Here is a 24,971-nt window from a genome sequence, read left to right on the forward strand (position 1 = left end):
TCGGAGCGTCGGATGTCAGATCCCTTAATCGGACAGGTAGGTTAGAAAATTTAAAAAGGGAATTGGATAGGTTAAAGTTAGATATAGTGGGAATTAGTGAAGTTCGGTGGCAGGAGGAACAAGACTTTTGGTCAGGCGAATACAGGATCATAAATACAACATCAAATAGGGGTAATGCAGGAGTAGCTTTAATACTGAATAGGAAAATAGGAGTGCGGGTAAGCTACTACAAACAGCATAATGAATGCATTATTGTGGCCAAGATAGACACGAAGCCCACACCTACTACAAAAGTACAAGTTTAAATGCCAACTAGCTCTGCAGATGACGTAGAAATTGAAGAAATGTATTATGAAATCAAAGAAATTATTCAGATAGTGAAGGGAGACGAAAATTTAATAGTGATGGGTGACTGGAACTCGGTAGTAGGAAAAGGGAGAGAAGGAAACATAGTAGGTGAATATGGATTGGGGCTAAGAAATGAAAGAGGAAGCCGCCTGGTAGAATTTTACACAGAGCATAACTTAATCATAGCTAACAATTGGTTCAAGAATCATAAAAGAAGGCTGTATGCATGGAAGAAGCCTGGAGATACTGACAGGTTTCAGATAGATTATGTAATGGTAAGACAGAGATTTACGAACCAGGTTTTAAATTGTAAGACATTTCCAGGGGCAGATGTGGACTCTGACCACAATCTATTGGTTATGAACTGTAGATTAAAACTGAAGAGAAAGGTGGGAATTTAAGGAGATGGGACTTGGTTAGATTGAAAGAACCAGAGGTTGTACAGTGTTTCAGGGAGACCATAAGGGAACAATTGACAAGAATGGGGGAAAGAAATTCTGTAGAAGAAGAATGGGTAGCTTTAAGGGATGAAGTAGTGAAGGCAGCAGAGGATCAAGTAGGTAAAAAGACGAGGGCTAGTAGAAATCCTTGGGTAACAGAAGAAATATTGAACATAATTAATCAAAGGAGAAAATATAAAAATGCAGTAAATGAAGCAGGCAAAAAGGAATACAAACGTCTGAAAAATGAGTCGACAGGAAGTGCAAAATGGCAAAGCAGGGATGGCTAGAGGACAAATGTAAGGATGTAGAGGCTTATCTCACTAGGGGTAAGATAGATACTGCCTACAGGAAAATTAAAGAGACCTTTGGAGAAAAGAGAACCACTTGTATGAATATCAAGAGCTTTGATGGAAACCTAGTTCTAAGCAAAGAAGAGAAAGCAGAAAGGTGGAAGGCGTATATAGAGGGTCTATACAAGGGCGATGTACTTGAAGACAATATTATGGAAATGGAAGAAGATGTAGATGAAGATGAAATGGGAGATATGATATTGCGTGTAGAGTTTGACAAAGCACTGAAAGATCTGAGTCGAACAAGGCCCCCGGAGTAGACAACATTCCATTAGAACTACTGACAGCCTTGGGAGAGCCAGTCCTGACAAAACTCTACCATGTGGTGAGCAAGATGTATGAGACAGGCGAAATACCCTCAGACATCAAGAAGAATATAATAATCCAATTCCCAAAGAAAGCAGGTGTTGACAGATGTGAAAATTACTGAACTATCAGTTTAATAAGTCACAGCTGCAAAATACTAACGCGAATTCTTTACAGACGAATGGAAAAACTAGTAGAAGCCGACCTCGGGAAAGATCAGTTTGGATTCCGTAGAAATATTGGAACACGTGAGGCAATACTGACCCTACGACTTATCTTAGAAGCTTGATTAAGGAAAGGCAAACCTACGTTACTAGCATTTGTAGACTTAGAGAAAGCGTTTGACAATGTTGACTGGAATACTCTCTTTCAAATTCTGAAGGTGGCAGGGGTAAAATACAGGGGGCGAAAGGCTATTTTCAATTTGTACAGAAGCAAGATGGCAGTTATACGAGTCGAGGGACATGAAAGGGGAGCAGTGGTTGGGAAGGGAGTGAGACAGGGTTGTAGCCTATCCCCGATGTTATTCAATCTTTATATTGAGCAAGCAGTGAAGGAAACAAAAGAAAAATTCGGAGTAGGTATTAAAATCAACGGAGAATAAATAAAAACTTTAAGGTTCGCTGATGACATTGTAATTCTGTCAGAGACAGCAAAGGACTTGGAAGAGCAGATGAACGAAATGGATAGTGTCTTGAAAGGAGGATATAAGATGAACATCAACAGAAGCAAAACGAGTATAATGGAATGTAGTCGAATTAAGTCGGGTGATGCTGAGGGAATTAGATTAGGAAATGAGACACTTAAAGTATTAAAGGAGTTTTGCTATTTGGGGAGCAAAATAACTGATGATGGTCGAAGTAGAGAGGATATAAAATGTAGACTGGCAATGGCAAGGAAAGCGTTTCTGAAGAAGAGAAATTTGTTAACATCGAGTATAGATTTAAGTGTCAGCAAGTCGTTTCTGAAAGTATTTGTATGGAGTGTAGCCATGTTTGAAGTGAAACATGGACGATAAATAGTTTGGACCAGAAGAGAATAGAAACTTTCGAAGTGTGGTGCTACAGAAGAATGCTGAAGATTAGATGGGTAGATCACATTACTAATGAGGACGTATTGAATAGAATTGGGGAGAAGAGGAATATGTGGCACAACTTGACTAGAAGAAGGGATCGGTTGGTAAGACATGTTATGAGGCATCAAGGGATCACCAATTTAGTATTGGAGGGCAGCGTGGAGGGTAGAAATCATAGAGGGAGACCAAGAGATGAATACACTAAGCAGATTCAGAAGGATGTAGGTTGCAGTAGGTACTGGGAGATGAAGAAGCTTGCACAGGATAGGGTAGCATGGAGAGCTGCATCAAACCAGTCCCAGGACTGAAGACCACAACAACAACAGCAGTACTAATATTAATAACTATTATTGTGTCAGTGTGGTACCGAAGCAATAAAATGGGCGAAGAACGTAGTCTTGTGTAGACTGCACAGAGAGGAAGAAGAATCACATAAGTGAAATGAAATGAATTTTCATATACAAATACAAAGCTATGGGAAACACTCATATAGATGTGGAGCAACTGCATTCTGTAGGTCCCAGCAAGATGTTCAAGAGTGGAAGTCTCTTCTGAAACACGGATGGCCCATTACGAAACTCTTTCCTCAGCCATGAGCTGAAGTACTTTCCAGCCAACTAATGTAAGCTGATAAGAAGAAAACTGTCGAAAGTTTACTGAAAATTAATTTCGGAGAATGCTGTTGAAATCAAGAGGACTAAAGCTGGTATACATCCATCATTGACTATCTATACACACACACACACACACACACACATATATATATATATATATATATATATATATATATATATATATATATATATACAGGGTGAGTCACCTAACGTTACCGCTGGATATATTTCGTAAACCACATCAAATACTGACGAACCGATTCCACAGACCGAACGTGAGGAGAGGGGCTAGTGTAATTGTTTAATACAAACCATACAAAAATGCGCGGAAGTATATTTTTTAACACAAACCTACGTTTTTTTAAATGGAACCACGTTAGTTTTGTTAGCACATCTGAACATATAAACAAATACGTAATCAGTGCCGTTTGTTGCATTGTAAAATGTTAATTACATCCGGAGATATTGTAACCTAAAGTTGACGCTTGAAACCTCCGACGTTCAGTTGCGTGTTGTAACAAACACGGGCCACGGTCGGCGAGCAGCATCTGCAGGGACATGTTTACGATGACGACCGTGTTTACGAGTGTGGCTGTAGTGCACTGTTGTGGTTTGGTCTAGTTGTCGCAGTGTCCGCATGTAGCGCTTGCTGCTATTGTTATTCTGCATTCGTCTCCGCACGCAGATCAACTGTAGTACACCGTGTTACCAGGCGTCTGTGATAGTGTAGTGTTGTAGGAACTGTGACCATGGTGTATTCGAACTCTGAAAAGGCGGAGATGATACTCATCTATGGCGAGTGTCGACGAAATGCAGCTGAAGCTTGCAGGGTGTATGCAGAACGGTACCCGGACAGAGAGCATCCAACGTGCCGCACATTGCAAAACATCTACCGCCAACTGTATGCAACAGGTATGCTCGTAGCACGCAAACGGGTCCGTAACAGGCCCGTCACAGGAGAAGCGGGTGCAGTTGGTGTGTTAGCTGCTGTTGCCATGAACCCACACATGAGTACACGGGACATTGCGAGAGCCGGTGGACTGAGTGAAAGTAGTGTCATGCGCATACTGCATCTTTCACCCGTTTCATGTGTCGCTACATCAGCAATTACATGGTGATGACTTTAATCATCGAGTGCAATTCTGTCAATGGGCATTAACAGAGAATGCGTTGCAGTTCCACCTGTTTACCGATGAAGCGGGTTTCACAAACCACGGGGCAGTGAATCTACGGAACATGCATTCCTGGTCCGTGGACAATCCTCGCTGGCTCAGACAGGTAGAGCGACAGCGACCGTGGACTGTAAATGTATGGTGCGGCGCGTTTCTACAGAATGATCTGCCAACGTTTCTCGAAAATGTCCCACTGGAAACGCGTCGACGTATGTGGTATCAGCATGATGGTGCACCTGCACATTCCGCAATTAACACTAGGCTGACCCTTGACAGAACGTTCGACAGGCGTTTCATAGGACGTGGAGGACGCATAAATTGGCCAGCCCGTTCTCCTGATCTTACACATCTGGACTTCTTTCTGTGGGGTACGTTAAAGAAGAATGTGTACCGTGATGTGCCTACAACCCCAGAGGATATGAAACAACGTATTGTGGCAGCCTGCGGCGACATTACACCAGATGTACTGCGGCGTGTACGACATTCATTACGCCAGAGATTGCAATTGTGTGTAGCAACTGATGGCCACCACATTGAACATCTATTGGCCTGACATGTCTGGACACACTCTATTCCACTCCGTAACTGAAAACGGAAACCACGTGTGTACGTGTACCTCACCCCTCATGGTAATGTACATGTGCGTCAGTGAAAAAGACCAATAAAAAGGTGTTAGCATGTGGACGTAATGTGCTGTTCCAGTCTCTTCTGTACCTAAGGTCCGTCACCGTTCCCTTTGGATCCCTACGTAATTCGGTGCTCTCCGATACACACGATCGAACAGCGGAAGAGTGGTACTCAAGCGTCAACTTTAGGTTACAATATCTCCGGATGTAATTAACATTTTACAATGCAACAAACGGCACTGATTACGTATTTGTTTATATGTTCAGGTGTGCTAACAAAACTAACGGGGTTCCATTTAAAAAAAACGTAGGTTTGTGTTAAAAAACATACTTCCCTGCATTTTTTTATGGTTTGTATTAACCAATTACACTAGCCCCTCTCCTCACGTTCGGTCTGTGGAATCGATTCGTCAGTATTTGATGTGGTTTACGAAATACATCCAGCGGTAATGTTAGGTGACTCACCCTATATATATATATAATGTGTGTGTGTATATATATATATATGTATATATATATATGTGTATGTGTGTGTGTGTGTGTATGTAGATATAGATATTCAATGAAGGATGTATACCAGCTTTCGTCCTCTTGATTTCAACAGCCTTCTACAAAATTAATTTTCGGTAAACCACCGACATCTTTCTTCTTATCAGCTTACATTAGTTAGCTGGAAAGTACTTCAGCTCATGGCTGAGGAAAGAGTTTCGTAATGGGCCATCCGTGTTTCAGAAGAGACTTCCGCTCTTGAACATCTTGCTGGGACCTACAGAATGCAGTTGCTCCACATCTATATGAGTGTTTCCCATAGCTTTGTATTTGTATATGAAAATTCGTTTCATTTCACCTATGTGATTCTTCTTCCTCTCTGTGCAGTCTACACAAGACTACGTTCTTCGCCCATTTTATTGTTTCGCTATATATATGGAACCGTCAGTGCGCGTGTCCAACTTGAACTTAGCCTGTAGTTTCAAAATAACTAACGTCATGTTGTATGATCCTTGCTATACTATATCATATTATGTATTTGTAACAATTTCCTAAGTGATATTATAGAAAAAATTGTAAATTGACAACTGTTACACTGATATTCCTTTTCAGTGTTTTACTAGACGTTCTGATTTTATTGTTGCTTTACAATTATTTCAAGTCATCATGACAGAAAACAATAATGTAACAATGACATTACCTAATATTGTAAAGGTTCGTTGAGGTAACTCTTAGCAGAATCATCTACCTAAACAATCAAAAGTTATTTCCTCTAATTCTATGTTTGACAAGACGAGTGTATACTGTATATATAATTCATCCATCATGGGAATCGAGAATCTCAACAATTTTTGCCCGTTATGGATATCGAAATATTTGTCTTGGGAATTGAAAGAACGTATCAAAAGCTCTACAATAGTCCCTCAGACAAGCCTCTATATACCAAAAAAAGCCTATCTGGGAACTTAACTTTACATATGTAGAGAGAGAAGATTTAATAAAGCATTTTTTGAGTAAGGAATGCAGTAATGTACGTCTATTATGCTTTTGACGGGTGATGAATGCAACGTATGTTCAAATGGGAAAAGGTATGTTTTATATGATATAATTGCAATTTAACAACTTTCCGGACAAATTTCATGATTTTAAGTCAACGGGAAGCAACCTTTAGGTTTTGAAGAGTGAGTTTCCTAGTATAAAAATAAGTAACATAAATGGCAGTGTCTTTTGGCTGCATTGACTTAGAAGCTTACAAATTTTTACGTCGCCAAATAACTATAGATGTTAGTATGTTACATAAATTTGAACTTGACAAGTCGAACTGTTAAAAACAAAAAGAATCTTATCAGACGAAGTCAGACACATGGGCAAAAAAAAAAGTCAAAATTATTTTTTGTGTGATATAATTACAAATTAGCAATTTTCGTGTTCTTCCTTTACTTGTACTGTGAAACGTTTGCTTCTCGACAAATTTCATGATTCTAGGTCAACAGGAAGCACCTTATAGATTTTGATGAGTGAGTTTTTGAGTATCAAAATATGTGACATAAATGCCCGTATATTTTGATAGAAATGACTTGAAAGCTTAAAATTTGTACAGCACCAAGGGAGCATTCCCCTTAACATATGACATACATTTGTACTTGATACGACTTCCTGTTCCTGAGAAACAGGTTACTTAACATTCGGAGAGACAGCCAGACAGACACAACAAAGCGGTCCTGTAAGGGTCTCGCTTTTACAGATTAAGACACGGATCCCTAAAAACAAGACATTCGCTTTTCAAAATCGTTCAGAGCCAAACATATGAACTGCCTTTTCGAACAAAAGTATTGTTTGCATTGCAATATGTTATTTTCATTCATATGTATGTCTGAAATAACTTTTATGTTGATTTTGGAAAACTCCGTTTAGTGGACATGTTCATCTTTGCATGTTACCACCACCTCACCACAGCGTATTGTAGAATGAAAATTGCGACCAGTCGCTTTAAAGTACGGGGTGTTTCGAAAAGATTCAATCATTTTACATGACTATATCTTCTGCATAAGTGAAGAAAGAGACTTGGAGTAAATTTTAACTTACGCATCGACATTAAAAGTTTACCTTTGCGTCAGATGTAAATTGCCACAGTTCATGCGGTTGGCAGTGGAGTCTCCTCAGTACCCTGTGTGCGTGCGTGTGTGTGTGTGCAGTTGAAATGGCTATAACATAACCACAAAAAGAGTTTTTCAACAGGTGCAGTCCACTTACAGCTGCGCTGCATGAATACGGAATGCGTAGAAGTAGCAGTGAAAGCAGTAACTATGACATTCCCGGAAAAGTATGGGAAGAGTTTGATTATCGTCTGAATGTTTTTCGAGCGTCCATGGAGAGCACGGTGAACGTTTGTCAAATTTAGTTGAAAGTTTTGATTCTAAACGTAACCGCAAAAATTTCCCCAAGAATATATGTGCATAAACGTAAAAGATTAATCCTTGTAATATCGGATAGTTCTTTATAAAATAAAGACTTAGTAATCCTATGGGTAAGTTAAAATTTTCGACAATTTTCCATCGTCACTGATGTAGATGATATTGTCTTACGAAATTCGGCTGAATGTTTTGAAAAATTCCTATTTCAAGATTAATATTTCGCACTGGCAACCTTTCCAGTGGCTACAGGCTCTTCATCAGATGACTGATATTTAAGGCGCTATATTTATTGTATCAAGTGCAGCTAATCATTGCGATCCTAGCGCTGATGAATATAACTACATTTATGTACTTTGTACGGAATTACGCACTTGCTTAAAAAACCGAGGTTTTGAAACTTGAAAATAAGGAAATTAAAAAAAAAACTGTAATGGACAGATAAATTCAAAATTGCTCGGGTCGACGCCGCTTAAGTGTTATGCCTAAGATGGATCAGAGCGTACTGCTCACAACAGTATACATGATACTGGCGCCTTTTAACTGTTTATTAACAATATTATTATATTGCTTGAAGTAATCGTATCCACGGGATGGAAGTCTATTCATTTAGGGTCATAACATCGTATATTTCTTTATCGTAGTGCGTACGTTGGTAGCTTGTTCTCTGCCTGTTAAACCGTGTGCACCTAACTGCTGTGTTTTTCCATCCTGGTACATAATGCATCTCTTTAAAGTGCCGTACTCACAGATTACGGGTTTACATCTCCTACGGGTAGACAAATAAAACCAATTTCATTTATGTTCGTAATTCAGCATAGTCTATAATTATAAAGCCAAATATTTTTATAGCGCCGCGATCCTAGCAATTACCTGCACCTGATACAAAATACAAAGTAGCTGTAAATATTTACCATCTGATGAAGAGCTTGCAGCGGCTCAAAAAGTGGCTAATTGGCAGATGAAAGTGTAAAAATAATGTAGAGCTCTTGGCATACCGTCATTCGCTATTTTAACCACAGTCAGTGATCACCATCGAGAATGAGTAAGATAAATAACAGTACCTATAACAAACTGAGTTCCTAAAATTGACGGTAAGGTTTGTCCCGTCTGAATATGTGGCGTATATGATGCCAGAATGTTGCGTCTAGAGGAGGCGTAGACACAATACCTGAGCGGTCTCTAAAAGAAAGGTATGTAGTGACACAAGGGAGCACGTTGCGAGTTAACCCACTTCGCATACAGAACGATTATTGGTGCAAGGCACATAGGTCGTAGCATATTGGAAATTACGTAAATCACGGTTATCGTCTACGTCTTCCGTCTAGGACGTATCCTATATATTTGCACACGCACAGAACTGCCACAAGCCCTTGACGAACGGACGTCACGTCATCCTCTCAGAGCTGGGGCCCACGAGAAATACGGGACACCGCAGCGATACTTGTGACGTCACGCTAATCGCCTGGCCCGACGTACGTCGCGAAAGGTTGACTCCGTCTGGGGCCCACGGGAAATCTAAATGTCAGTAATAAGGTACCCACCACAGGTCTTAATTTTGCCATCTGTTATCGAGAGCTTACACGTATTTAAATTCATAGTTAAGAATTATTAAACTTACATGAAACAGTAAATAGCTTCCCGCGGGAGACGGTCGCTGGGACACGTAAGCCTGTAGTGTGAATTGCTGCGACGCACACCACAGGGTCGGTATACCTCGTTGGCCCCAATCATCGCCACAAGTGGCGAAATATGATCTATTGTAAAGTCAGATCGCCGCCGTTTCGAATGGGAAGCACTTTGTGCCAAGGCTGTACTGTACTGAGCCAGTGCAGCAGCGGTCGACTGACGTCTCATTACTTTTAGCCCTCATTGTAAGTTCCTACAGATAATCCTGCGTATTTACACTGAAGTAAAGAGACCCATCAGCGACCGGTATTGTTTGGACGATGCCAGGAAGCCGTAAATACACAGTGCCGTCCGAGAGAAACGGCTGGCAGATCAGCAGGATATACAGCGTGTGCTTAAGGGATCACTTATTTTCCAGTTTTTCAAAGTTTAGTTTCCACAGTGATAATGTTACGTCATTCGTTGGATAGGATTCGACGTCGGATGGTTTCAGGCTTAATCCCTCACATAGTGCCCTTGCACCACTGCTTCTCGACTGTTTGCACGAAAGAAATATGCGAATACTCGGTCCTTCTCACATTACTCAAGGTCACAACTGCAGTGATGTCATCATTAAAGTGAAAGTAACCTACGTCGACACGGCCCGAATGATAATACCAGGAGATATTAGTAATTTGGATCCAGTATCAGTCTAGTCAGAGTAACATTTCTAACAGATTTAAAGAAATGAAGGCTGGAATAGGAACCTCATTCAAGTATCAAACTGTCCACACTGCTTGACAGTTGTTAGAGAACTGTCCTATACTACGTCGCTATTGTTAATGTGAGAATTGCGCCGACAAGATTTCGTACAAACAGATAAACTTTACATACAAAATGCGGAAGGAATTACGTGCCAATCATAAGTAGACAAAAAAGAAATAAATAAAAAAAATTGCAAATATGCATTCGAATTAGTTTCCTGCTGTTCCAAGAATTGTTATTACTTAACGCTGTTTCAAATCTCATCAGTAAGACGAGCCCCAAACCGCACACCAAGCCTGTTCTGTTGTGTGGGTATAGTCCTCATTCTACACTCAGGTGACGAAAGACATGGGACAGTGATAAGCACATATACAGATGGCGGTAGTGTCGAGTACACGAGGTATAAGAGGGCAGTGAGTTGGTGGAGCTGTCATTTGCACTCAGATGATTCATGTGGAAAGGTTTTCGAAGTGATTATGGCGCACAATGGTATTTGGAGCTAGACGCATGGGAATTCCACTTCGGAAATCGTTAGGGAATTCAATATTCCGAGATCTACAGTGTCAAGTGCGCTAAGAATACCGAATTTCAGGCATTATCTCTCACCACGGACAACGCAGTGGTCGACGGTCTTCACTTAACTTAGTTTGCGTATACTTGTCAGTGCTAACAGACAAGCAACATTGCATGAAATAACCGCAGAAATCAGTGGGAACATTGCGGCGGAATTTGGCGTTAATGGGCTATGGTAGCGGACGACCCACGCGATGGCGTTTGCTAATAGCACGACATCGCCTACAGTGCTTCTCCTGGGCTTGTGCCAAATCGTTTGGACCCTAGACGACTAAAAAACGGTGGCCTGGTCAGATGAGTCCCGATTTCAGTTGATAAGACCTGATGGCAGCGTCCGAGTGTGGTGCAGACCCAATAAAGCCACGGACCCAAGTTGTCAAAAAGGCACTGTGCAAGCTGGTGGGCCTTCTGGTCCCACTAAACCGATCGTTGTCCGGAAATGGTTATGCTGGGCTACTTCGGGACCATTTGGAGCCATTCCGGGAGTGTATGTTCCCGAACAATGATGTCATGTCGTCGGGCCACAGTTGTTGGCGACGGGATTCAACAACATTCTAGACAATTCGAGCCGACGATTTGGCATCACAGATCGTCCGAAATGAATCCCGTCGAATGTTTATGTGACATAATCAAGAGATCAGTTGTTGCACAACGTCCTACACCGGCAACACTTTCGCAACTATGGACGGCTATAGAGGCAGCATGGGTCAATATTTCTGAAGGGGACGTCCATGCCACGTCGAGTTCTGCACTACAATGGTCAAAAGGAACGCAGTATTAAGAGATATTCCATGACCTTTATCATCTCAGTGTACATTAATGGAATTGGTGGGTACTGAAGGGGATGAGCTAATGTTGTTTCTTGCGCATCTTGTCTCTTAAGAGCCAATATGGACATGTATGTGCGACTAAAATTACCGACGGAAAATTCCGTTAAGGACTAAAATCTGTTAAACGTCTTGGAAACTCCCTCGTGGGACGTCCTCGCTCGCCAGTATAGCTGCAACAGGAACAGAAAAGCTAGAGACTAGTATTATTATTTGTTTTTATTTGTGTCATCTCTATCGACTTGCATTAGTAGACAGAATGGAAAGATTTCATAGGCTGTTCTTTTATTTCTCTGTGGCAATGAGAATTCTATAATGATTTCGAACGATTGGTATTACAACAGCAAAATCTAAAAGAAGCAGAGAAAATTAAGAGAGGATTCATAAGCCGTATGTTGTACTCCTATAACGTGTAGAAAATTTGATGGGAAGTTAATCGCAGCAGTTTAACATTAACGTACATGCTTCTCTTTAATTCTTCCCACAAAGTGATAAGCTTTTTCGACATTCAAAGCTATTGCCTGAGTTTTTCGATACATTTCTTTCTATTTAAAGCACAAAGAAAGTTACTACACAATTTTGTGGTTGCAAGACTAAAATGCAATTAAAATGTGAAGAATCAATATGAATATGCATAACTTTCATTTCGCTTAGGTATCACAATCGTTCAGGAGGACAACAGTAAATAACTCGAGAGAAACCGACTTGTAAATCTTTATTTTATGTCTTCATTGACAGAATGTAACGGCTGCAAGTGCTATCAATTTATCGAAAGGAAAAACTGTGTATATAAGATTTATATATTTCTAAAATAAATAAAATGAGAATTCTTATTTACATAAAGAAGGCATTAGTGTTATGTCATACCCTAGCAAATGTCTTCCACTTCTCCTCCAGCAGCCTCTGAATGATGCCTCCGTCCAGCATGTCCAGATGCGCTTCTTTTGTTCCATTTAGGATGATGAAAAGCGCAGAATTCCAATCTGAAAGGCGAGAAAGCAGTCATCTAGTAAGTAAACATTGCCTCGGAGATGTTTCAGTGGATTTTTGAAAATACTGGTCACCTCGATAGCATCGTCGCACTTTTACAACTCTTAGAAACATGTGAGGCGTAATAGATTTTGAGAATGTTTCAACACCAAGTGTGACAAATAACGACTGTCCTTTTCTGTCAAAATGAAATGTGGAGTGCGGCGAACTCGTAACATGGAAATGGAAACTAAAATAGCAGGTCATTTTATAAACTGCAACTCTAAATAAGGAATATGTCTAACTAATACAAATTGAAATATATCGTGTATGTCATAGATTTTTAACTGGTCACTATTTTATCGGCATTTTCACCTTGCGTACGTTTAGTCTCTGGAGCAGCTCATCACTCTCAGCAACTGTTGTAATTGAAGACTGCCACAAATACAGTTACAAAATTTAATGGTTGTTGAACTTCAAATGCGACGGCTCATGCTATCCTTAATTCTACAAGTGGAATTTTCCTTTTAAGCTCCCTAGTTCTCTTTGATCTGGTCCTCGAGATTTACATTTTCAGCGCATTCCGTAAAATACTTGGCAATAACGCAAGAGCGAGGGAGAACATCTCTGTGTACTCCTCCCAATAACATTCGCAGTTCTTGTCTTCGCACTCCACAGTTCCCTGAAGCGCCAGAATAAAGGTGTGCATTAGGAGCTACACAGGGTGTTCGGAAATTCCCGTTACATTGTTCTAGGACTTGTAGAAGGGAGTGAGTAGATAATATTTTGAACTAGAAACCATGTCCGCAAAAGTACCGTTTTCGTGCTACAACGATTTGAAAACATGTTGGTAACGACTACTTTTACAATTAAGTGATTAATCACTTGTTTTACAGTTCAACTCATTAATAGCCAAAGAAATTCCTCATGCACACATTGACGGGTTTTCTTCAACGTGACGCAGTACAGCCGCTTCCAATTCGGGCGTGCGGCCTTTCCTTGGAGCACCAAAGTCAAGTCTGTTGATAGCGAAGGAACCCTTTCTCGAAGCCGTTGAGTAATTGTGGCGAAAAGTGTATGCGATAGAGTCAGACGTTGTGGATAACGATCTCGATATAGGTGACGAGCGGCTCTGCCATTACCGTGAGTTTCTCCATCCAGAAGGATGAAGTCGGTGTCTGCTGTAGACGTGTACTCAGCCATGTTGCTCTAACACTCAGAGATACGTGAATGAGGTTCGAACCAGGTCAGAGAGGTAGGACGGGCGTCAAATGACATCAGCCGTTCCGACGTAGGCAACCCCCCCCCTCCCCTCCCACACCTTGACTACCCTGTTGCATATACCTAGCAAATACGTTTACAAACGGCTGTAGCGTGGAAACGGTACGTTTCCGGACATAGGTTCCTATTCAAAACATTATGTACTCACTCCTCTCTACAAGTCCTAGGAATTTTTAACGTGAATTTCAGTACACCCTGGATATAGTTCTTCTTCTCCGTGTTCCTCAATCGATGTGAGAAAAGCGGAGATAATATACTACACCCCACGTGATAACTGCTGTTGGCAGCTGTGCACATTGGTGAGTGAACGTAACGCCTTGCACATGCAATGGTACCAACAACAGCAATGCAGCTGCCATTTGAGCATCGTGCAGAGTGCCTATAAAGATAGCCACAGAGGTAAAATGCATCATGCAGTAAATTCACAAATTATCTTACAAACTGAATTGTGATGATAAAGTTTCCTATTACTAAGAAATGGAAGTTTTCAGAAAAAATTATGAATTAAAAAGATAGTGGCTCAATATCGGATATCGCTGAGCTCGAATATTTTTCTACTAAGAAAAATTGACAGTTGCTGCTGCTGTTATTTTCCCGTTTTCTGAGATTCTGCGTGTAGCCTCGGTTCAAGTTCCTGACAAATGATCGCCAACGTGCTGTCAACCAAGGGTGTTGGCGCATCATCCAGTTTCATCTTGGCGATGGTGAGAACGAGCTGCGCGCCGGAGGGTGGTACATAGCAGCCCCGATGCTTTTCCAAGATTATTTTCAAACACAAAAAAGTGATTGTTGCGACTGACGGGAAACGGTAATGTGCACTAACGCCATTCCAGAGCAAATACACATTTATATACAAATACACGCAACACTCACAAACCCTCAGACGATACAAAAGTAAAGCTTCGATTTGTGCCCCTGGGCGAGACATTCGAGACTGCCGTATCGTCCTCGGCCAATGGTTTTATTTGAGGCGGCATGACTCAGCATGTGGTCAGCAAACCGATCTCCCGGGCGTTGTCGGGTTTCTTCACATTGAAACCGCTGCTAGTGGGCCGAGTGGTTCTTCAGTTGACGTTTAGGAGGCTAACCGCACAATGTACTAGTCCCCCCACTAAGGAAAAATCGCTGGCAGTACCGGGAATAGAACACGAGTCGTCCTAGTGGCAGTCACTTCGCTGACCACTCACCTACGAAGGCGGACGATACAAAAGCACTGTGATATACACTACTGGCCATTAAAATTGCTGCACCACGAAGATGACGTTCTACAGACGCGAAATTTAACCGACAGGAAGAAGATGCTGTGATATGCAAATGATGAGCTTTTCAGAGCATTCACACAAGGTTGGCGCCACGCCGGTGGCGAAACGTACAACGTGCTCACATGAGGAAAGTTTCCAACCGATTTCTCATACACAAACAGCGGTTGACCGGCGTTGCCTGGTGAAACGTTGTTGTGATGCCTCCTGTAAGGAGGAGAAATGCGTACCATCACGTTTCCGACTTTGATAAAGGTCGGATTGTAGTAGCCTATCGCGATCGCGTTGGTCGAGATCCAATGACTGTTAGCAGAATATGGAATCGGTGGGTTCAGGAGGGTAATACGGAACGCCGTGCTGGATCCCAACGGCCTCGTATCACTAGCAGTCTGTAGCATGGCTGTAACGGATCGTGCAGCCACGTCTCGATCCCTGAGTCAACAGATGGGGACGTTTGCAAGACAACAACCATCTGTACGAACAGTTCAGCGACGTTTGCAGCAGCATGGACTATCAGCTCGCAGACCATGGCTGCGGTTACCCTTGACGCTGCATCACAGACAGGAGCGCCTGCGATGGTGTACTCAACGACGAACCTGGGTGCACGAATGGCAAAACGTCATTTTTTCTGATGAATCCAGCTTCTGTTTACAGCATCATGATGGTCGCATTAGTGTTTGGTGACATCGCGGTGAATGCACATTGGAAGCGTAAGCGTGTATTCGTCATCGCCATACTGGCGTATCACCCGGCGTGATGGTATGGGGTGCCACTGGTTTCACGTCTCGGTCACCTCTTGTTCACATTGACGGCACTTTGAACAGTGGACGTTACATTTCAGATGTGTTACGACCCGTGGCTCTACCCTTCATTCGATCCCTGCGAAACCCTACATTTCAGCAGGATAATGCACGACCGCATGTTGCAGGTCCTGTACGGGCCTTTCTGGATACAGAAAATGTTCGAATGCTGCCCTGGCCAGCACATTCTCCAGATCTCTCACCAACTGAAATCGTCTGGTCAATGGTGGCCGAGCAACAGGCTCGTCACGATACGCCAGTCACTACTCTTGATGAGCTCTGGTATCGTGTTGAAGCTGCATGGGCAGCTGTACCTATACTCGCCGTCCAAGCTCTGTTTGACTCAATGGCCAGGCATATCAAGGCCGTCATTACGGCCAGAGGTGGTTGTTCTGGGTACTGATTTCTCAGGATCTGTGCACCCAAATTGCGTGAAAATGTAATCACATGTTAGTTCTAGTATAATATATTTAGCCAATGAATACCGGTTATAATCTGCATTTCATCTTGGTGTAGCAATTTTAATAGCCAGTAGTTTAATTACCTTCACTGCAGGAGGAGCTCACAATGGGAGCGTGCGAATTTCTCCTCGCCGATTTGATAAATACTGACAACGTGTCAAGGGCACGCAATGACTTCAACATGTGCGAACAGGAAGACGCAACTCTTAACCATTTTCGAGAAATACGTTGAAAATTTTGGGCGTCCTTGTATACTTTGCATAGTCGCTAGCCTTCGAGGAGTCCAAAGCTAAACGAGTAAGTGCTTAGTTTTACTATCGCGAGGCCTCTTCATCGAATCACTCTTTTTATTCACTGTAATTCTAACAACAGATATGCATGGTACTTGACGAAATTGTGTAATGACAGAGAACCTTTTATGGGTGTATACCAAGTTACTCTTGCAGTACACACATTGAAAGGCACCCACAGGAAAAAATTCGGCTTTCATTACATGTGCTGCATATCATGATAATTATTCTTTCTCGTGTTTCTATGATCAGTAAGAAGCTGATTCGCGCTGTAAGCCGTAGGTTACACATTATACTTTTCGCAAATGTAGATACAGTAGTTAAATGAAATGGCTATACTGACATGATCGGCTATACTGATACGATTGAAAGCTCTCGTGTATCCTGTTTTCTTGGTATCACCTAATGATACCACCCTATCGGCGTATCGCAATTGGTAACGAAACTGCGAGTTTCTGCCCAACTCCGACAGCGATCATGAGGGATCCAGCGGACCCAATGGAGCACGGCTGCCGAGCCACACCTCCGATGGCTCGTAACCACGAGTGCCCTCTGCCGCCAGTGCAGCGACTCAGCTCCACTCATGCTCGGAGCCACTTTCCTACGTGATGCTAAGCAGACGCAGACTGGTCGCGGCTCCGTTCTCGTCGTTCGTGCCACAGTACGGAGAGACTCTGCCTTGTGGATATTGTGATAGCTGAACCTGTTTCTCGCTGCACTATTGTAATGACTCTTCGCCCGTTTGGAGAAAAACAACTTAAGTAAATCTTCTGTTTGCTGTCTTTTTTTGGATCGTCAATCTTCTTACTGGTTTGATGCGCCCCACCTAATTTTCAACATTCGTTTGTAGCACCACATCTCAGATGCTTCGATTTTCTTCTGTTCCGGTTTTCCGAAGTCCACGTTTTGTAATATCTCTTTATATTCTACTAATTATCCCTGCACAATTCTATGAGTGAATTACGTTTCTTACTTGACCATCTATATACTCGCAGAATCTAAGCGCAAAGTAGTACAGTACTATTACTATTCCATGAGCGTATCATTACTCTTTGTAATATTCTCTCTGGTGTGTGTTGGGGGGGGGGGGGGACTTCTAGGATCTTCTCCGTACCGAATAGCCGCATTGAATAATTGTATTTTGCTATCGAGATTACTGGAAGAAAGATATTGGAAATATATTGTATGCTAATCAAGAGAATATATACTGAGCATTTATATCAAAGGTGTGTAATGAATTTCATTATATATGTATTCTATAATTGGAAATTTGCACGGATGTGTCGTTTCGTTGGTAATCAGAAGGGAACTTCCGATGAATTGGAAACGAACCTGCAATTATTAGATCCAAGAGCTCCATTATCTCATCGGATAATTAAACTCTATCAAAGCAAACTTTCCGCTTGATCTGAGGTTTCCCGACTGACTACGCAATGCAAGACAACCAAGACATTTTATTTAGACAGGATTGCAGATCGCTTCGAATCATCGAGACTGCGGACACGGAGAGTCATCGTCCGATTCGGATTAAACAAGTAAAGCTTAATTATAACTTTCTTGAGCGACTGTGATGACTGTGATATGGCTGCTTAAGAATGAGATTATGAATAAAATACTAATAACTAACTTTCCTCCTCACCAGCAACCAGTATAAACACAATATTAATTAAAATTATAGTTTCACTACCATACAAAGCTGTGCTCCAGATGTACATTCTCAGAAATTTCTTCCTCTAATTAAGGCAGATATTTGATACTAGTAGCCTTCTCTTGGTCAGGAACACCCTTTTTGCCAGTGGTAGTCTTCTTTTGGAGTAATCCTTGCTTCATCCGTCATTGGTTATTTTGCTGCCTAGGTAGCAGAATTCCTTAACTTCATCTCCTTCATGACCATCAATCCTGATATTAAGTTTCTTGCTGTTCTCATTTCTGCTACTTCTCATTACTTTCATCTTCCTTCGATTTAATCTCAGTGCATATTCTGTACTCATTACATTGTTTATTCCATTCAGCAGATTACGTAATTCTTCTTCACTTTCTTTCAGGATATTAATGTCATCAGCTAATCATATCATTGATATCCGTTCACCTTGAATGTTAATTCCACTCCTGAGCCTTTCTTTTATTTCCATCATTGCTTCTTCAATGTACAGATTGCACAGTAGGGGCGAAAGACTACATCCCTGTCTTACACCCTTTCGCATCCGAGCACTTCGTTCTTGGTCGTCCACTGTTGTCATTCCCTCTTGACTCTTGTACATATTGTATATTACCTTTCTCTCCCTATAGCTTGACCGTGTTTTCCTCATAATTTCAAACATTTTGCACCATTTTACATTGTCGAATGCTTTTTCCAGATCAACAAATTCTATGAAAGTGTCTTGATTTTTCTTTAGTCTTGCTTTTAATTATCAACCGCAGCGTCAGCATTGTCTCTCTCGTGCCTTTAACTTTTCTAAAGCCAACTGATCGTCATCTAGCACATACCCAATTTTCTTTTCCATTCTTCTGTATATTATTCTTGTCAGTAACTTGGATGCATGAGATGTTAAGCTGATTGTGCGATATTTCTCGCACTTGTTACCTCTTGCAGTCTTCGGAATTGTTTGGATGATATTTTTCCAAAAGTCAGATGGTTTGTCGCCATACTCATACTTTCTAGTGAATAACGTTTTGTTGCCACTTCCGTCAATGATTTTAGAAAGTGTGATGGAATGTTATCTATCCTTTCTGCCTTATTTGATCTTAAGTCCTTCGTAGTTCTTTTAAATCCTGATTGTAATAGAAGATCCCCGGCCTCTTCTAAAGCGCATCTAGTTTCTTCTTCTATCGCATCAGACAAACCTTCCCCCTCATAGAGGCTTTCAATGTATTCTTTCCACCTATCCTCTCTCTCGTCTGCATTTAACAGTGGAATTCCCGTTGCGCTCTTAACCCTTTCGTGGTTGATGGGTCATATATGTCCCACTAACTTTGAGCGCCAGTTCGAGTGTCGGGATATATGTTACCCAGCTCTGCACGGTGCTGCCATCTAGGGACGACTGTACTGAACCTGAGAAAAAAGCGGGACTGCACAAGGCAGGAGTGCTAGTTCTGCAAGGTTCGCAGAAGAGCTTCTGTAAAGTTTGGAAGGTAGGAGACGAGATACTGGCAGAAGTAATGCTGTGGGGATGGGGCGCGAGTCGTGCTTGGGTAGCTCAGTTGATAGAGCACTTGCCCGCGAAAGGCAAAGGTTCCGAGTTCGAGTCTCGGTCCAGCACACAGTTTTAATCTGCCACGAAGTTTCATATCAGCGCACACTCCGCTGCAGAGTGAAAATCTCATTCTGAGAACAAAAGTTGTTTACACTGCTTGTGGTGTACCACTTTGTGCCACACCATGTTTTTCCAAGTTTCATGGAATGTAAAGTTTTGTAAGTATTGGTCATGTGTCATGAAAACTGAAATGCAATGAATATTTTTTACACTGGCTCTACACAAATAAAAAGATTACATGCATGTATAATTTGTAGTTATTTTATTCGCCACAAAATCCAGTTTATGGCTAAAAACAATAAAATTACAAAATCAGTCAGTCAGCAGAAAAGGTATCTCGCGTTGGTTCATGGGACATATGTGTCCCACTTCCTGTTGTGAAAAAATGGAGAACTTAAAAAGTATTTTGGTGGTGAAAATATAATAATGGGACTGAAAAGAAAACGTTATCACCTTAATATTTTAAAAATCTGTAAAAAATGAATTTTATCCATGAAAGGGTTAATGTTATCACCCTTGCTTTTAGTGTCACCGAAGGTTATTTTGACTTTCCTGTATGCTGAGTCAAAAAATGGTTCAAATGGCTCTGAGCACTATGGGACTTAACATCTCAGGTCATCAGTCCCCTAGAACTTAGAACTACTTAAACCTAACTAACCTAAGGACAACACACATCACACACATCCATGCCCGAGGCAGGATTCGAACCTGCGACCGCAGCGGTCGGGCGGTTATGTTGAGTCTGTCGTAACGATAAGCACTTCTTTTTCGATTTTTTCACATTTTTCATGGAGCGATTTTGTCTTAGCTTCCGTGCACTCCCTATTTATTTCATTCCTGAGTGACTTGTATTTCTGTGTTTCCAAGAACATTTTTATACTTCCTCCTTTCATCAATCAACCTAAGTATATCTTCTGTTACCCATGATTTCTTCGCAGTTACCTTCTTTGATCCTATGTTTTTCTTCCCAACTTCTGTTCAAAAAATGTTCAAATGTGTGTGAAATCTTATGGGACTTAACTGCTAAGGTCATCAGTCCCCAAGCTTACACACTACTTATCCTAAGGAGAAACACACACACCCATACCTGAGGGAGAACTCGAACCTCCGCCGGGACCAGCCACACAGTCCATGACTGCAGCGCCAACTTCTGTGATGGCCCTTTTTAGTCATATCCATTCCAAAAGGTAGGAGACGAGGTACTGGCGGAATTAAAGCTGTGAGGACGGGTCGTGAGTCGTGCTTGGGTAGCTCAGTTGGTAGAGCACTTGCCCGCGAAAGGCAAAGGTCCCGAGTTCGAGTCTCGGTCCGGCACACAGTTTTAATCTGCCAGGAAGTTTCATATCAGCGCACACTCCGCTGCAGAGTGAAAATCCCATTCTGGACGTCCATTGCAGTTCAACTGTACTGCCTACTGAGCTATTCCTTATCGCTGTATCTGTCGCCATAGAGAACTTCAAGCGTATCTCGTCTTTCCTTAGTACCTCCGTATCCCACTTCTTTGCGTATTGATTATTCCTGACTAATCTGCGGAACTTCAGTCTACTGTCATCACTACTACATTGTGATCTGAGTCTATATCTGCTCCTGGGTACGCCTTACAATCCAGTATCTGATTTCAAATGGCTCTGAGCACTATAGGACTTAACATCTGAGGTCATCAGTCCCCTAGAACTTAGAATTACTTAAACCTAACTAACCTAAGGACATCACACACATCCATGCCCGAGGCAGGATTCGAACCTGCGACCGTAGCGGTCGCGCGGTTCGAGACTGAAGCGCCCAGAACCGCTCAGCCGCTTGGGCCGGCTTCTGATTTCAGAATCTCTGCCTGACCATGATGTGATCTAACTGAAATGTTCCTGTATCACCCGGCGTTTTCCAAGTGTGTATGTATGTATTGATCCGAGGACCTATAAACGACCGAGAGGCTTCGTTCTGCCGCAGCCCTCAGTGTTTCACAACCCCACTACAGGCCACAGCAGTCCATCCACCCCACCGCCGCCCCACACCGAACCCACGGTTATTTAGCTGTTCGGCCGCCAGTGGCCACCACCGGGAACGTCTCATACGAGACGAGTGTAATCCCAAATGTTTGCATGGTAGAATAATGATGGTATAGGCTTACGTCGAAACGGTGTTCGCACAGCAATTGCCGACACTGTATAACTGAGGCGGAATAAGGGGAACCAGCCCACATTCACCGCGGTAAATGGAAAACCGCATTTAAGACAATCCACAGGCTGGCCGGCACACCGAACCTCAACACTAATGCACCGGGCGGATTAGTGCCAAGGCCCTGCACGCCTTCCCGCCCAGGAAACAGCGCGTTAGACCGCGCGGCTAGCCGGGCGGGATTTTCCAAGTATACTTCCTCCTCTTGTGATTCTTGAACAGAGTATTCGCTATTACTAGCTGAAATTTAATACAGAACTCAATTAGTCTTTCCCCTATCTCATTCCTTGTCCCAAGCCCATATTCTCCTGTAACCTTTTCTTCTACTCCTTCCCCTACAACTGCATTCCAGTCCACCATGACTATTAGATTTTTAACTCCCTTTATGTAACGTATTACCCTTTCAATATCCTCATATACCTTCTCTATCTCTATCTCTATCTTGCGACATCGGCATGTATACCTGAACTATCGTTGTCGGTATTGGTTTGCTGTCGATCCTGATGAGAACAACCCTGTCACGGAAATGTTCGTAGTAACACACTCTTTGCCCTACCTTCCTATTCATAACGAATCCTACTCACGTTACACCATTTTCTGCTGTTATTATTACTCTACACTTATCTGACCAGAAAGCCTTGTCTTCTATCCATTTCACTTTAATGACCCCTACTACATTTAGATTGAGCCTTTGCATTTTCCATTTCAGATTTTCTAGTTTCATTTCCACGTTCAAGCTTCTGACACTCCATACTCCATCTCGTAAAACGTTATTCTTTCGTTGATTATTGAAACTTTTTCTCATGGTCATCTCTCCCACGGCAGTCTCCTCCCGGAGATCTGAATGGGGGACTATTCCTGAATCTTTTGTTAATGGAGAGTTCATCATGACACTTTTTCAATTCCAGGCCACATGTGCGGTGGATACACGTTACGAGTCTTTAATGCAGTGGTTTCCATTGCCTTCCGCATCCTCGTGCCTTGTTGATCTTTGCTGATTCTTCCGCCTTTAGGAGCAGTTTCCCACCCCTAGGACAAGAGAGTGCCCTGAATCTCTGTCCGCTCTTCAGCCCTCTTTGAAAAGGCCGTTGGCAGAATGAGGATGACTTCTTACGCCGGGAGCCTTCGATCGTCAATGCTGATTATTAATCAAAATTTAAGCAGCCGGGTTTCGAACCTGGGACCAAGAACGTTTTGATTACTAACCAAACACCACAGGTTTGCGTAGTTTGCTGTGTTACTTGTTCACTAATCATTTGAGCTGCTGTCCAACATTCCTAGAACAACAGTTACCGCACCACTTAGTAACATATCTCTTCTTACCATTGTGTACAAAGTCATACATAACATTTTTATACCTAGTCTCCTCGTGAAAAACGCATCCTTTTTCCACGATAAAGGCTATGAAAAGCATAAACGAATCAATATTGATAATTTGCATAATCATAATAAATCTCTTGTTAGAATTACATCGTAATGAAAATAAATAAAAATGCGCCAGCTGTGAAATTCTCTCCAGAGATCTCATGCTTATGAAATTTATGTAGATGCTTACTCGCTCGGCTGCAGACTCCTTGGTTAATAACGATCATACAACGTAGATACGCGTGCCTAAAATTTTCAAACTCAGTCTTTTCGGAAACTTTTGAGAGTTGCGTCTTCCTGTTTGATTATGTCGAAGCGTTAGTCATGCCTTGCACACACCCTGTCAGTACGAATCAAATCGGATACGAGATGTTCGTATGGTACCATTGTAAGCGGAGTGTTGTTGTGTCGCTCTTCTACTGTATTCGGTGAACCCATACAAAAGGTTCATATTGGCCAAATTTTTTCATCAGTAAGCCTATCCACAATGTTCTTAGCGTACACGTAATACTGCTAGAAATACAGAAACGAGCAGTGCTGAAACCAAGTCTGAGGGCGAAGAGTGATGTGGTCGTTACTGTTGTCAACAGCAAGTACTAGTCGACCACAATGTTATTGTAGCTGTGATTGAGGGCGCTTCCATCGGTTAATCGCGAGTGTTTATCGTGATTTTTCACGAGGGCACGCTGAACTTCTTGAAAGTATACACAAAACTTTCTTGAAATCATTCACAGTAGGGCGCGCTTTCCTGTCACCAATGCACTTGTTTAAAGTAGTGCCACTGCGTGTTTCTGGCAACGGCCATGGGAGGCCACGTGCGATAATGTGGTCGAGTAGTACTTGAATGAACTGAACAAACCAAACAAGCGCTTACCATCGACAGACATTTTCAGTGCAATAAAGATGCAAAAATAAGCGGCATAGGAAATCAGATGAAATACCGGAGGCCAGAGGTCACGTATATCAAAATACTTACAAAATGTCTCTGAATAACCTTCGAAATTTTGTCCTTAAGTTCTGGTTAGCAACTATCACTTTCCGATTTATCTCTCGAACCAGACGAATATATAGAAAAAATTTGTAATCCTAATACAATATTCTGTCCGATGTTGCATTCTCTGTTACTTGCAGTATTAAATGACGAAACATGATGTCTAAGCAATTTTTTTTTGGTTCATGATATTATAATTGTTTTTGAAGGTTGTTTCTCTTATCATATTTTCATTGCATCCTCTACATCCTCGCCGGCCGGAGTGTCCGAGCGGTTCTAGGCGCTTCATTCAGTCTGGAACCGCGCGACCGCTACGGTCGCAGGTTCGAATCCTGCCTCGGGCATGGATGTGTGTGCTGTCCTTAGGTTAGTTAGGTTTAAGTAGTTCTAAGTTCTAGGGGACTGATGACCTCAGATGTTAAGTCCCATAGTGCTCAGAGCCATTTGAACCATTTTGAATCTACAACCTCTTGTTGACATTTCCTAATAGTGTTATTTAAATGTACGTGTATTCTCTAT

General features: G+C 42.0%; 1 protein-coding gene across 1 annotated transcript in view; it reads right to left on the minus strand.

Annotated features, from left to right (window-relative positions):
• Positions 1–24,971, minus strand: part of LOC126205909 (transient receptor potential cation channel subfamily V member 4) — a 247,344-nt gene that overhangs the window by 127,580 nt on the left and 94,793 nt on the right. Inside the window, exon 7 of the mRNA XM_049938875.1 lies at positions 12,475–12,590. Coding sequence (XP_049794832.1) covers positions 12,475–12,590 — 116 coding nt within the window. The remainder of the gene's footprint in view (positions 1–12,474; positions 12,591–24,971) is intronic.

Source organism: Schistocerca nitens, chromosome 1 (genome assembly GCF_023898315.1).
Source record: "Schistocerca nitens isolate TAMUIC-IGC-003100 chromosome 1, iqSchNite1.1, whole genome shotgun sequence".
Taxonomy (NCBI): Eukaryota; Metazoa; Arthropoda; class Insecta; order Orthoptera; family Acrididae; genus Schistocerca; species Schistocerca nitens.